General features: G+C 54.1%; 1 protein-coding gene across 1 annotated transcript; it reads left to right on the top strand.

Moving 5' to 3' along the window:
* Window positions 1–1,867: 1,867 nt before the first annotated feature.
* Window positions 1,868–14,398, top strand: SNX1 (sorting nexin 1). The gene is made up of 15 exons (XM_027741840.2): window positions 1,868–2,024; window positions 5,346–5,448; window positions 6,266–6,402; window positions 6,928–6,994; window positions 8,071–8,114; window positions 9,050–9,191; window positions 9,672–9,750; window positions 10,002–10,077; window positions 10,776–10,889; window positions 11,023–11,116; window positions 12,039–12,244; window positions 12,910–13,053; window positions 13,400–13,480; window positions 13,783–13,854; window positions 13,980–14,398. Exons 1-15 carry the CDS (start codon window positions 1,893–1,895, stop codon window positions 14,028–14,030), a joined length of 1,542 nt encoding a protein of 513 aa, XP_027597641.1. The 5' UTR covers window positions 1,868–1,892; the 3' UTR covers window positions 14,031–14,398.
* The last annotated feature ends 266 nt before the right edge of the window (window positions 14,399–14,664 follow it).

The following is a 14,664-nucleotide window of genomic DNA, read 5'->3' as shown; positions in this document are numbered from 1 at the left end:
AGAGGGAATTTCAGACAGGAGGGAATGAGCAGCTGTTTCCTGATAGCAGGAATTGGGGAGGACACCAGAGAGTCCTTCAGATGAGGATAAGCTATGTTATGTTTTTCTGTTTGCATCTTGCCTGGCAGCCAGCCTGGATGAAGGATGGGAGTGTGACATGGCTGCAGCCACATACTAGGCCAAGTTCTCCAGTGTGAAGGGATGGAGGTCTATGCTGGATTTTGCTGCTTCATTGCAGGAAACAGCTGAGGGAAAAGAAGGAAAATCCATCTCTTTTTGTTACTCTCCCATAACTGAGGGGCTCGCAGCACCCAGCAGCTGTCTCAGTGCTTCCCACCCTCTCCCTGGGGCAGCACTCAGGAATTCAGATGAGGGGTGTCCAGCAGGTTAGGGACCCCCATATGGTTCATCTACATTCCTTAACCCACAGCTGGTGGAAGTCCAGGGCATCTCACCTGGCTCTGCCTCACTTGTTGCCCTGCCTGGCTCCTCCTGGCACTGTCCCGAGAGGATTGTGGCCCAAGGGAGTGGTGGTGACCCAGCACCATGAGAGGGCTGTCACTGTCACAGGGATATGGGGCTCATCCTGGGATGTCTGGAATTCATCCTGAGACATCTTGGAACTTATCCTGGAATGTCTTGGTGAGTATATGGGGTTCCTTCTGGGATGCCTTGGGAAATACAGAACTTAGCCTGGGACATTTCCAGGTGGCTCATCCTGGGATGTTTTGGGGGAGGAGGGGGTTAATCCTGAGATGTCTTGGAGGTTGTATGGGGCTCATCCTAGAATGTCTGGGGGAATATAGAACTCAGCTTGGGACATCTTCAGGATATATGGCCCATCCTGGGATGTTTGGGGGGGTTATGGAGTTAATCCTGGGATGTCTGGGAGATACAGGGCTCATCCTGGCATGTCTTGGGGAATATAGGACTCAGCCTGGGACATCTTCAGGGTACGTGGCTCATCCTGGGATGTCTTAGAGATCGTATGGGGTTAATCCAGGGTTGTCTTGAGGGTATGGAGCTCATCCCAGGATGAGGGGGCTATGGTTCTCATCATAGGATGTCTGAGGGGGGTATGAAGCTCATTCTAGGATGTCTTTGGGGTTATAGGGCTCATCCTGGAATGTCTTGGAGGTCATATAGGTCTCATGCTGAAATGTCTTGTGCAGGTGTAGGGCTCAGTCTGGGACATCTTCAGGGTATGGGGCTTATCGTGGGATGTTTTGGGTGGTATGGAGCTTATCCTGAGATGTCTTGGTGTCTTGAGGGGTATGGGACTCATCCTGGAATGTCCGGTGGGGGGAGTATGGGGCTCATCCTGGGATGTTTTGTGGGAGTATGGGGTTAATCTTGGGATGCCTTGAAGGTATGGAGCTCATCAGGGCTCATCCTGGCATGTCTTGAGGGGTATAGGGAAGCCTAGGACATCTTCAGGGTATGTGGCTCATCTCGGGACATCTTGGAGGTTGTATGGAGTTCATACTGGGGCATTATCAGGGTACAGGGGTCATCCTGGGATGTTTGAGGGGGGATAGTTCGTCCTGGAATGTTTTGGGGAGGCAAAGGCTCCTCCTGGGTTGTTTTGGGAGGGGCAGGGGCTCAACCAGGGCTGTTTTGGAGCCTGAGGCGCTGAGGGGACACGGAGCCCTGGACCCGGGGGACCGATGCTCCCCCAATCACCTCAATGGTATGGCCCAGCCCCTCCGTTTCCATGGTGACCACGCGACGCCCTGCAGCGGCGCCGAGCGGCGGCACTCATTGGCCGCCCGTGCCGGGAGTGGGCGGGGCGGACAGGGGCGGTGCCAATCCGAAGCCCGTCCGCCGCCGCGGCCCCGCCCCCGCGGGTTAAGGCGCGGCTGGCGCTTCCGGCGCGGGCGGAAGCGGCGGCGATGGCGTCGGGCGGCGGCCGCGGGTCCCGCTCGCCCTCCCCAGCCGAGCGCCGCCCGCCGCCCTTCCCCGAGCCCCCCGGGCCCGGCGCCCCTGACAGCGACTCGGAGGGCGAGGACATCTTCACTGGCAGCGTGAGTGCGGCAGCATCCCCCGCGGGGCGCTGAGGGGCCGGGCCCGGTGTCTGCGGGCTGCAACGGGGCTTGGTGAAAACAAGGGGAAACGCCCCAAAGCCTCCCGAGATAAAGGGGGGCGATGGCTCTGGGCTTGTGTCCTTGCAGGGAACCCCGCACCCCCTTCTCTTGGGGGCCGGGTGGAGGTCGAGGGCGGCTCTCGTGTCTGTGGGATTGAGAAGGGGCTTGTGCTCGGCTGCTCCTCGTTTCCCCAGGGTTGTAACCTGGCCAGTCCTGCAGAACTGGTGTCCAAGGCCTGGCTGGACGGGGCTTGGAGCAACCTGGTCTAGTGGAAGGTGTTGCTGCCCACGGCAGGGGGTGGAACAAGATGGGCTTTAAGGTCCCTTCAAACCCAAACCATCCCACAGTGGCAGCTGCAGCTCGGCCTCTGCTGTGGAGCTTGTGAGGCTTCACGGTGGGGGGAAGCCCCATCTGCCTTCCCCCAGCATTGTCAGTTCTGGTCCCCTCGACGTCCAGAGGGTCCTGGTGTGGCTGGTGTAGTGCTTGCTGCCCTCAGTTTGGGATTGAGGGATGAACCCCCAGTGCAGTGGGGGTGAGGTGACAGGATACATCCAGTGTCCCCTGCCTAGTGGGAGGGGGCTCACCAGTGCCCTACTGGGCTGAAGGAGGGTCTTGGAGGGTTTGGTGGTATTGGTTCAGCGAACAGTTGCTGCATTGCTGCACAAATTCCACGCTGAAGGTGGAGGTGTGAAGGATTTCAGCACCTTTCCTTGTTTCTAACAGTCCCCTGTGCAGGAATTCCAGGTTGCTGAAGGCTGTTGGCACTAACTCTGTGCCAGCTCTGTCCTGGTGTTTGCTCCAGGCAGTGACCGGCAGTTAGGAGGGGAGTTAAAACACTGCCTCAGTTTGCTTTCCCAAGCTGGATCCCTCCTCAACCAGCTGCTGGCCTCCCAAGGATCAGCATCTTCATGGAGCAAGGATCTCTGCTAGACAAGCTCTTCCAACAGGCTGGAGGCTGGAATGCTGCGGGATTGATTCCCTGAGCTCCAGGAGCCTCTGCCCACCTCTCCCAGGCTCTTTCCAGCCTGTCTGATCCAGCCAGCAGTGCAGGAGGGATTGGTGTCTGTGGCAGGAGGCCCTCCAGCAACATTCTGCAGTTTCCCAGCCTGGGGAAGCCTCGAGCAGAGTGTGGCTGTGACCATGTGAATCCACTGGGAATGGCCTGGCCAAGCTTCTGCCACTGGCACAAATCCAGAGCAACCTCTGCTCTGCTTCTGGTGCAACTCATGTCTGGTGTCCTTGAGCTGTGCTGGTGTTGCCAGTGGCCTGGGATAAGGGAACAAGCCAGATCTGGGGGGTTGTGGAGAGATTGTGACCTTGTGAGGATGAAACTCTGGCACTTGTCTGGGCAAAACAGCAGCTGGGTCGTGTGTTTGGAAAACAACTCGAGAAAGTGCAACCCTGGACCAGGCAAGAGGAAGGTGCTGGTACCTCTGGCAGGCACCAGGTCGTGGAGATGGCCTGGAGCTTCTCAGGATCTTTCTTTGGTGAAGAACTGGAGGATGTAATAGGTGGCTTGTTGTGGCCCATCAAAAGGGATGAATGCCATTTAATTTCACAGGAATTCCTGTACTGGAAGGAGAGGCTGGGGAAGCTGCAGCAGCTTATCAGGTTCTTAGTGGTGTTGTTGAAGCCACTGTCATAACTAATACTTGGCTCTTCCATGCAAACTGGTGGCTTTGTTTGTCTCTCTGCCCTTGAACATTAGGAAAACACTTTCTGGGAAGCAAGGGAGGCAGATCTGCCCAGCTGCTGATATTCATGTGGCTCAGTAGCCAGCAAAGAAGGGTTTGGGTCAGACCCAAATATAACTAAAGCTGGACCTCACCTGCCTGTGACGGAATCCCAAAATATGCTGAGTTGGAAGGGACCCACAAGGATCATCGAGTCCAACTCTTAGCCCTGCACAGGACCATCCCCAAGAGTCACACCATGTACCTGAGAGCATTGTCCAAATGCTTCTTGAGCTCTGGCAGCCTTGGTGCTGTGACCACTGCCCTGGGGACACTTTCCAGCACCCAACCACCCTCCGGGGGAAGAACCTTTTTCTAATATCCAGCCTAAACCTCCCCTGACACAACTTCAGGCCATTCTCTGGGGTCCTGTCACTGGTCACCTCTGAGAAGAGATCAGTGCCTGCCCCTCCTCTTCCCCTCCTGAGGAAACTGTAGACTGTGATCTACAGGATCCCTGTATGACCATATCCTTTCCTAGGGGTGCCCCCAAGGGCCAACTCTTCCCAAAAAAGTATCAGGCTGGCATGGGGGCACCTCTGCCTGCACACACGGTGTTGGGGGGTGCTGAATCCGGCCCTGGGCCAGCTGGTGTCGTGTTGTGGGCTGAGCTAAACAAGGCCACAGCTCCTCTGTAGCAGCAGATGGAGAAGTAGGAACAGGGTGCGGTGCTTTCATGTCTGAGGAACTAAATTTAAGGCAAACTGGGAAGTGGTTCTGGTAGAAAACTGGCTTGTCCTCGCAGACTGGGATTTGTCTACCAGCTTGAAGAGCTCCTGCAGCGGAGGATCTGTGTGAACCCTCCTCAACAAAACATCCTCAAACCCAGGAGGACTCGCCATCAAGTGGGTGTTTTGAAGGCTATTTCTTTTACCACCCAAAGACAGGAGCCCACCTCAAAGAGGAGCTGCCTCAGCACTGCTTTGCTCCGTCAGGAACAGCGGGATCTGACGGCGTTTCCTTGCTGGAGAGAGTGCCAAGGAGCCTGTCGGTCCGGAGTCACTGCTAATAGAGCTCCATTTACTGCCTGTCAAAGACCCGTTCTGTTCTCTGCCAGGACCTACAGAATAGCACTGCTGTCCCATTCTTCCTTGGAATATCTGTCTGCCTGCAAAATGAAGGGTGAATTGGGATGAGGGATGACTGAGGGATGATTTGGGATGCCGGCCTCCATAACAGGAATGCAGGAGCAGCTCTGCTTTCTGCTAGGGTGGACTGGTTGGCATACAAGCTCTCCTGTGGGCTGTCTCCTTGTCCCCAAGGCTGCTCCCAGCAGCCAGAATGGTCTTTCCTGGTGGGCTGGCACATCCCAGTGACCTGCGAGCTGCTCCTGTTCTGCTAAAACTCAGGGTGGAAACTGGCTGTGGAGTTTGGTGTGACACTCGGTGTCCTTAACAGTGGCAAAGATGCTGACACTGAAGGGTGGGTGGAAGGGCAGCAGGGTGGGGTGATGAGGAAGTGCCATGTTTGCTCCTCCATCCCTCAGCATAAGTGACCTCTTGTCTCTGTGCTTTTAATCCTCTCACAGAGCAATCCCCCGGCCCCAAAAAAGGAACCTCTCCTCCCTGTGAGCAGCCCTTCCAAAGAGAACGGGGTTCATGTGGAGCAGGACGATCAGGACCTATTTGCAGGTGAGTCTGTGTCTACTGAGTGTTTACTGGGCCACTTGGAGCTTCAGCACTATCACAAGTGCTCATCTCAAACTCCTGTTCTAGCCTGCGTTGTGTTTGGGAAGGTTGGAGTAGCCTCTTCCAGGTGTCCAGGATAATCATGCCACAGGAATAACTGTTTGGGGGTTGAAGAGGATTAAAAATTGGTTTGCTTTAGTTTTGTTACCTTAAACCTTTGATGGTGTCTCCTCAGAGTTAAAAGACTTTCGTTATCCACCTTTTCCTACCTCTATGCCAGTGGAGGAAGTGTCTCCAGTAGAGACATGGCTGTTCCCTAGGAACTGGAAACACAACACCCCTCAGCAGGTGAAAATGAGGAGGCTCAGACCTTCCCTAGCCCTGGCATGGTGGGACAACTCTGGCAGAGAGTCAGTTTTGGAGACCTCTGCTAAGAGGTGGAGGTTTTTACATCCTCTGGATGGAGAAGAGGCCTGGGAAGGCACCTTCCTCCCAGGCTGGCCTGCGAGCCAGGTAAAATCCGGCTTTAGCTGTTCCAATGTGCAGCTCCTCTAGCACGCAGCAAGGAGATGATGCCTGGCTCCTTCTGGAATAAGAAGTTCATTGGATTAACATAATGTTCCCCAGCAGGAGTGATCAAATGCTCTTACTGCTTTAAGTCGTGCTCTTCCCAGTGCTTACAGGTGTCCTCTCGATGGATTTCTTTTTTTGCTAGTTTAGACTATTGTTACTCCTGAGATCCCATGAACCAGAGAATATTGCAATTGCCTTTCCAGAAGCCCCAAGGAGAGAGGCTGACCTTACAAACTTCTCTTGACAGATGCTACTGTGGAGCTGTCCCTCGACAGCACGCAGAACAACCAGAAGAAGGAGGTGGCCAAAGCATCCAACCCTCCCCCCTCGTTAGATGTAGCTGCAAGTTCTTCTTCTAGAAACCCTTCAAAGAGCTATGAAGAGGTGAGAACTGCTCTTCCTACCTGTCCTGCTGGTTCCAGACTATCCTTGACAGGAACCTGTCCATTTACTCAGTTGCAAACATGAATCTGAAAGGATGTAATTACTGTAATTGCCATATTGGATGCCATGACTTGTATCTCAGGCCATCAGCCTGGGACTGATACCACTGGAGTGGAGCTTAGGTCAGACTGGTGACATTCCACTCCTGTGGAATTGCAGGCTGCTTCCAAAGCTGGAATAGCAAGTGGTGGTTCTGGTCCTGGGGGTCTGAGCTGGGACTCAGAGCTTTGCAGAGTTTCACCTTGGGGCTGAGCAGTTCGTGCATCAGTCTGGGCAGATAGCAGTGTAGGAAAGACAAATCCAGTTTGGGATCCTTGGAATGTGTATCCTGGACACGAGTGAGGAGCTGGAAGGCTTTATAAAATGGCCCTGGCTGGAGTGAGATGCCCAGGCAGGGTGACAAGCTCACTGTAGTGGTTTGGGGTGGATTTTAACTTGCTGTCCCTGTGTGCTTGTTCCAAACAGCTGGAGGAGGAGGAGCAGGAGGACAAGTTTGACCTGACTGTAGGAGTGAGTGACCCGGAGAAAGTTGGTGAGTTACTGTCCTGTACTGCACAGTGAACACGGTTACAGGAGCCAGGCTTGGCTGTGGGACCCTGTTCTGCAGCTCCAGCCTCCACGCTGTAGCTCTGGCTGTGAGGCTGTCTCCAAGAACAGACTTGATCCTGGAGGAACTTCTCCAAGACTTCCTCCAGGATCTCAAAGAAATGATGCTGCAAACAGCAAAATGCCTGGGGTGAAAACAAGCAAGGCAGAGGCAGCTTCTGGAAAGCCAGGGAGCCAGGACTGGGGTTTTGGGATGCTTGGGGCCTGGAAATGTGACATGCCTTGTTTGGGGAAGCAAAACTCCCTTAACCTGAAACTAAGTGTATTATTCCATGCTCTGGCACCTTCCCTAGCAGCTGTGCTTGCCAGGGAAGCAGCTCTGGCTTCAAACTGAGAAGCAAGAGGGTTTCTGTCTATTGAAGGTGGGGGTCAGAGAGCCTTGTGCAACTATGTGGAAATTTCTGGGATGCAGAGAACCCAAGGGAACACCTGATCCCAGCCAGAGGAGCAGCCTCACAAGTGGCAGGTTGTTCCCACTCCATGGCTTGTGATCTCTGGAGCTGGGAGGTGCAAATCAGAGGTAGATTTAGGGGTAGCACTGGAGCTCTGAGGATGCCCTTTGGTTAAACTATCAGGTAAACAAGGGGATTTCTGTTAGCTGGAGCAAACTGCCTGTGGTGTTCCAGGATCCAGCCCCATCCAGCCTGTCACTCATCCTGTGAATAGACTCTTCATGTGGCACACAGCCCCAAATTGTTGGGTGCTGAGCAAAAGCGTGGAGCCGACCCAAACGCTGCCGGCGCAACAAGCACCCAGTTGTCAGAACTGGCTCTGTGGGAGTGTGAGGAGGGATGAGCAGGCAGGTTGAGGAAGTGGTTGCTGGGCAGGGGTCTAGGGCCACTTAGCAGCATGCTGCCTGTGGTTCTGTGCAAAATCCAGGGCTCTGTTAGACCCAAAACTGGGAATGACGAGGCAGGAAAAGGCCAGGAGCCTTGTGCTTGTGTTCAGGGGGTAGAGGAAAGCGCTGATGTGAATCCAGCATCTCATTTCTGTCTTCCATAGGGGATGGCATGAACGCCTATGTAGCCTACAAAGTGTCAACACAGGTATGTCTAACTCCTCTGTGTCTGATTCTCGATTATTTTTCCATGCATAAAGGCAGCTGGACTGTCTGTCCTTAGCCAAGCCAGCAGTGACCTAAATAAACAGAGGTCTGAATGCCTTGTTCCATGGATTCAGGAGTTATAATCCACAAAGGATGAGCCTAGCTGTGGAATAGGGTTGGAATCTATTTGAAATGAGACTGGCATTATTTTCCCAGCCAGTTCCCTCTTTGCAGCTCTGACTGATAGGGATTCTCTGCATTCAAGGGAACAGCAGGAATGACGTCCAGATACCAGGCCTGTTGCTGAAGGTTCAGTGCCAATGGCAGCATCAGACTAAGCTGACCTGAGCTCAGCACTTGCTGCAGAACTGCTGCTGTAGCTGGTTTCACATCAGGACCCGTTTCCCTCAATTTCCAAGAGAAATGGAGCCTCCTGCAGCTGCTGGAGTGCTTTGGAGTGCTCCTCTGGGCTCTGGAAAGTTGTTCCAGTTGCCTGTACCATGGCTGCTGGGTTACAGGCAACCCGTGGACTGAAGAGGGGACTATAATACTTGTTATCCTTAATCCTGCTCTGCAAACACATCCTGAAGCACTGGTGGCCCCTGTAGTCTTTAGGTGACCTGCAGGGGGTCCCTGTTCCTGTGTGGAGCAGGGATGATGGGATTAGGCAGCAGGCAGGGCTTACCAAGCAGCCTGTGGCCACACTACCAGCTGCTCAGTTATTTAGTGCCATTAATGATGCTGCTTGCTCCAAGGAGAACAGTTGGGAGGAAAATCAGGGAAAACCTGAGCCAAAACTTGCTCTGTTCCCTCCTGACCTCTTGCAGAGCTCACGCTGTCCCACCACATCCCAGTGACAGGTAGAGCTGGCAAGGCCATGTGTGCCAGGTGAGATTCCCTGGGGATGTCTGACCCAAATCCCGTCTCTCCCCCCAGACCAGCATGCCGATGTTCAGGAACAAGCAGTTCTCAGTGAAAAGGAGGTTCAGTGACTTTCTGGGTCTCTATGAGAAGCTGTCGGAGAAACACGCCCAAAACGGGTTCATTGTCCCTCCGCCGCCTGAGAAGAGCCTCATAGGTGAGTGGTGGAGGTGCAGAGCACAAGCACTGGGCCTTCACAGCTCTTGTGGGTCCTTCTGGTGGTGAGCTCTGTGCCTGAGGACAGGCCTGCAGCAGTCTCAGAGCTGATAGAAGCTGCAGAGTAGCCAAGGAAAATAACCTGGGTTCTGTGGCACAGACAAAGTTCTGGTTTCCTACTTGCAGCTCTGGGCTGAAAGTCTTGATGGAGTTCACAGATGCTTCCACACCTGCTTGATGTAGAGTAAAACCTCTGTGGTGTCACTAAATTGCTGTTTCACTTGAGTCCAGACCATTGGTTTGCTTCTTTTCTGTGTCAAAACTCATTGGGTTTAAATTTCCAAGTAGCTCTTGCTGATCCAAGGTCTAATTCCTGTTGTAAGATTCCTATACTATCACCTTGATAGTCTGTAATAAAACCACTTTACCTTGTGTGTGGAGTTTAGAGCAGCTCATAAATCACATCTTCCTTCTGTGCCAGGCATGACCAAAGTGAAAGTTGGGAAAGAAGATTCCTCCTCTGCAGAGTTCCTAGAAAAACGTCGGGCTGCTCTCGAGAGGTACAACCCCAACAGCTGTCCCTGACCAAGGGAGGGACCTCTGAGAGGTCTGGTCTTGCCTGGTGGCATCACCAAAGTCCATGGGGAGGTAGGAAGATTGGTGGGTGAATTAGAACAGTTGTTGGCTTTGATTTCCTGCTTTCCAGCTGCTCTTCCAAAGTAAATACCAAGCGTGTCACAGCTCACTCTGATGGCTCAGAGCCAGGTTTGCTGCTGCCAAAGCAACTCCTGGTGTGTGTTCCTCTCCACAGGTACCTCCGGAGAGTGGTCAGCCATCCAACCATGCTGCAGGACCCAGACGTCAGGGAGTTCTTGGAAAAGGAAGAGGTCAGTAGCGTGGAATAAGGTAGCTCCAAGTTTCTTGGAAGTGCTGAAGGCAATGATACCTAAGCAGTTAAGGAGGCAAGATGTTGCAAAACTCTCCTCTTAGAGTGGGAGTGGGAACTGGGGTGGTGGGTTGACAGCAGGTACCCACCAAAGCTGCTCCATCATCCCCTCAGGTGCACAGGGGGAGAAAATATAATGAAAGGCTTATGGGTTGAGATAAGGGCAGGTAGAGATCACTCAGCAGTTACCTCAGGCAAAATGGAATCATGGAATGGTTTGGATTGGAAGAGACCTTAAAACCCATCTCGTTCCCACCCCCTGCCACGGACAAGGACACCTTCCACTATTGCAGGTTGCTCCAAGGCCCATCCAACCTGGCTTTGGACACTTGCAGGGATGGGGCAGCCACAGTTTCTCTGGACAACCTGGGCCAGGGCCTCACCACCCTCACACCCAACAATTCCTTCCCAATATCCCATCTAACCCTGCCCTCTGGCAGTGGGAAGCCATTCCCCCTTCTCCTGTCCCTCCAGGCCCTTGTCCCAAGTCCCTCTCCAGCTCTCTTGGAGCCCCTTTAGGCACTGGATATGTTTCTAAGGTCTCCCCAGAGCCTTCTCTTCTCCAGGCGAGCACCCCCAGCTCTCCAGCCTGTCTCTGTCTTTTCACATCTCAAAGCAAATTTTTCCATTCCTTTCCAGCTCCCAAGAGCAGTAGGCACCCAGACTCTGAGTGGAGCAGGAATACTGAAGATGTTCAACAAAGCTACAGATGCTGTCAGTAAAATGACCATCAAGATGAATGAATCAGACATAGTAAGTGTTGGGACACCCTGGGCTGTCCCTGTCCTCGCTCCGGAGCCATGTGCCCTTCCCAGCCCCAGCTTTGGGTGCGGGGTGCAGGGAAAGCCCCACGTGTGGGAATCAGCTGTGGATTTACCCTTTCCAGTGGTTCGAGGAGAAGCTGCAGGAGGTGGAGTGTGAGGACCAGCGGCTGCGGAAGCTGCACGCGGTGGTGGAGACCCTGGTGAACCACCGGAAAGGTGACCGGATCAGCACCACGCACTCCGGGGCTTGGGCTGTGACAGTCACACCCTGGGCAGTGCCTGAGGGGGGTTAGCAGTGCTGGGTGTCCCAGGGACACTTCTGAGTCTCTTCATCACGGGAGACAGAAATAAAAATGTCACCCCAATTCCTCTGTCCAGCTCCACAAGCTTGGGATGGTGGTGTGGAAGGGAACCTATGTCCTATGGGATCACGGAATCCCAGAATGGTCTGGCTTGGAAGGGACCTTAAAGCTCATCTTGTTCCATCCCTCTGCCATGGGCAAGGACACCTTCCACTCTCCGAGGTTGCTCCAAACCCTGTCCAACCTAGCGTTGAACACTTCCAGGGATCCAGGGGCAACCACAGCTTATCTGGCCAACCTGGGCCAGGGCCTCACCACCCTCACAGGGAAGGATTTCTTCCCAATATCCCATCTATCCCTCCCCTCTGGCAGTGGGAAACCATTCCCCCTTGTCCTGTCCCTCCAGGCCCTTGTCCAAAGTCCCTCTCCAGCTCTCCTGGAGCCCCTTCAGGCACTGAAAAGGGCTCTGGGGTCTCCCTGGAGCCTTCTCTTCTCCAGGCTGAACAGTCCCAATTCCCTTAGCCTTTTCTCGTGGGAATGAAGGCTGCTGTAGCAAACCTGAGCAGACCTGATCTTATGTCTTCCCACCCATCCTCTGGCAGGGAGTGAGAATGTTTTCCTTCCTCTGCATGTTTTGACTGACTCCTGCAAAGCTGTGCCTGTCCCCCTGCTCGGCTGCTTCCCTTCTCCTCGTGCCTGGAAGCTGCTGGTCTGACCCAGCCAGCATTGGCCCTTCCAGCTGATGTCTCCTGGGACTCAACTCCTCGGGCTGAGCCCTGGGCTGGGGAGCACCCAGTGCAGCCCAGCCCATCTCCTGACTCTCATCCCTTTTCTAGAGTTGGCATTGAACACAGCCCAGTTTGCCAAGAGTTTGGCCATGCTGGGAAGCTCGGAGGACAACACGGCCCTGTCCCGGGCACTGTCCCAGCTGGCTGAGGTGGAAGAGAAGATTGAACAGCTGCACCACGAACAGGCCAACAATGACTTCTTCCTCCTGGCTGAGCTCCTGGGGGACTACATCCGCCTGCTCTCAGTTGTGAGGGTAAGCACTGCTCCTGCTCCTTGTACCCAGCTTAGACTTAGGGATGCCAGGAGGTCTTCCAAACTCAAGCAGAGGGCACACATGGCATGGCTTCTCCAGGAACAGGGAAACTTGTTGGTTGTCCAGGCGAGCATGTAGTTAGGTTGGAAAATTGTGGTAGGTGAGGCCTGGCCATGCCACTGTTCTCCAGAGGGGATGTGGAGCAAGTTCCCAGCTTCTAAGTGGCCTCAGCCCTTCCAGAGGTGAAGGCTGAGGCTGTGAGCTGATGACCTGTGATCCAAGTGGTGCAGATAGGCCTGCCAAGTGCCTGCTGGGGAAGAGCCCTAGTCTTCAAGTCTGGTGTTCTGGCCTTCTTGCCGGAGGTTGGAAAAGAAGCAATCCCAAGAGAGCAACAGGTCTTGCAGGCTGAGCCCTTCCTGCCCCAAACACATCCTGCCTCTGAGCAGGAGTTTCTGCAGGCTACAGAGGCCAGGACACAACCTCCCTTGTCTGCCAGTCCATACTGGGAGCTGTGGGTGCTCCAGAGCAGGATCCAGTCTGTGTTCTGGCTCAGCTTTGGTCAAGCACCTCAGGTATCCCCTTGGCAAGTGTCTCCTTGCCAGCAGAGCCCCTTGGAGCCGCTCTGGCAGCACAGAGCTCAATGTCTGCCCCCTCCTTGCCTCCAGGGAGCCTTTGACCAGCGCATGAAGACCTGGCAGCGGTGGCAGGATGCCCAGACCATGCTGCAGAAGAAGAGGGAGATGGAGGCCAGGCTGCTGTGGGCCAACAAACCTGACAAGCTGCAGCAGGCCAAGGAGGAGATCTCAGAGGTAGGGAATGAGGAGCATGGGATCTCTGCTCTGCTCCTACCCTCTGTGCTCCAGCAGGGGACCTTCTGGGCTGGGATCGTCAGGGCTGGGGAGGACCTCCTGAGCAGGAGGGACAGGTGTCTAAGGCCAAGCTGCAACAAGGGATAAGCCAGCCTTGAGTGGAGCTGCTCATGGTCCCACCTCCTGTGACTTCCCTGCTGAGCTTCCTGTGGTGAAGAGGACCAGGAACACCAGGCTCTGCTCCAGCAACACCTCTCACACATCCAGTCGTGGCTACAGACACCCTTGGAGAGGGAAGCAGGATTCCTTCCCCTGCCCTGAAACAGCACACTTCCTCTCTCCACAGTGGGAGTCCCGTGTGACACAGTATGAAAGGGACTTTGAGCGGATTTCTGCTGTCATCCGCAAGGAAGTGATACGGTTTGAGGTATGTTTGGGGCAGCCCTCGGCCGGGAACGCCAGCCTGGGTCAGCCATGGGGCACCTGGGTATCCAGCAGTATCCATAAATCCAGACATGTGTGAGCTGGGGCATTGCTGAGGGCTTTTGGCTGAGGCAGCTTCTCCACAGGGTTTCTGTTCAAATGAAGGTGGGTGGGCAAAGATCCTCCATCTCCCAGGCCCTTGTGCCGGTCCTCTCGTGAGGCCCCAGGAGGAACAGGAACATCCTGGCAGTTTCTCTTTCGGGAGGGTTTTGGTATTTGATTCAGCCTCATGCCCATCTCTTGCAGAAAGAGAAATCCAAGGACTTCAGAAACCACGTCACGAAATACCTTGAGACGTTGTTAAACTCTCAGCAACAGGTGAGTGGCCCCTGATGTGGTTTTACCTCCAAGTTCAGGCCCAGGTTGTGAACCCCTCAAGTGTGACCCCCCTCTGCAAGTGCGTCCTCAAGGCTCCTGACTCTCTCCCTCTCTCCTCCCTGCAGCTGGTGAAGTACTGGGAAGCGTTCCTGCCTGAAGCCAAGGCCATTTCGTAATTGGACCGAGCGGACAAACCTTTATTTTGCCTTTTTTTTTTTTTTTTTAATATATATATACACTATACCTCCTCCTCTTTTCCACGTGAGCGACCCCTCGTTCCACATGCTGGAGCTGGTAGAGGTGTCACCCCCAAACGAGCAGCTTGCGAGCCAGTAACTCTTCTAACTGTATATTTTTCATTTAGCAACATATATTTTCTTACTGAAGAAAAACTAGTTTCCTGCTTCCAGACCAGACCCACAGCCAGGGGGTTATCAAGATCTGGCAAATGTCTATTTTTCAGGCAGGGTTTTAGGGCTCTAATGATTTATCTTACTCCTGCAGTGCCATTAAAATTCTGTAATAAAACTTCTATCAGGGCAAACAGGCTCTGAGTGTTGGGGGTGGGCGCGGGGAGAGCTAACGGCACATTCTGTGGGGTTTGGGGGAGGCAGTGGAGCCTCCCCCGTATTGTGTCAGGGGCAAGGGTGACCTTGGACACTGCCCTGGCCACCTGTCCCTGCTCCTGATTAGGCTTTGGCTCTCTGCCCTGCTCCCAGTGGGAGCCGTTTTTAGGATCTGAGCTCAGCAGGGGCTCTGTAGCGGTTCCACTTTGTGGCATTCCCTAAAATCCACTGAGAAGCCTTTTGG

The sequence above is a fragment of the Pipra filicauda genome, unplaced genomic scaffold (assembly GCF_003945595.2).
Source record: "Pipra filicauda isolate LSUMZ 115617 unplaced genomic scaffold, ASM394559v2 scaffold7_size6619720_pilon, whole genome shotgun sequence".
In the NCBI taxonomy this organism is placed as follows: domain Eukaryota; kingdom Metazoa; phylum Chordata; class Aves; order Passeriformes; family Pipridae; genus Pipra; species Pipra filicauda.
Note: the sequence above shows the minus strand (reverse complement) of the source record. Positions and strands in the feature narration are given on the sequence as shown.

Bases quoted from the DNA above. Each gene is read 5' to 3' on its own strand.
- SNX1 (XM_027741840.2), top strand. From the start codon at position 1,893: ATGGCGTCGGGCGGCGGCCGCGGGTCCCGCTCGCCCTCCCCAGCCGAG. The intron at 5,449-6,265 runs GTGAGTCTGTGT...TTCTCTTGACAG, and splicing joins CGATCAGGACCTATTTGCAG to ATGCTACTGTGGAGCTGTCC. The intron at 9,192-9,671 runs GTGAGTGGTGGA...CTTCTGTGCCAG, and splicing joins GCCTGAGAAGAGCCTCATAG to GCATGACCAAAGTGAAAGTT.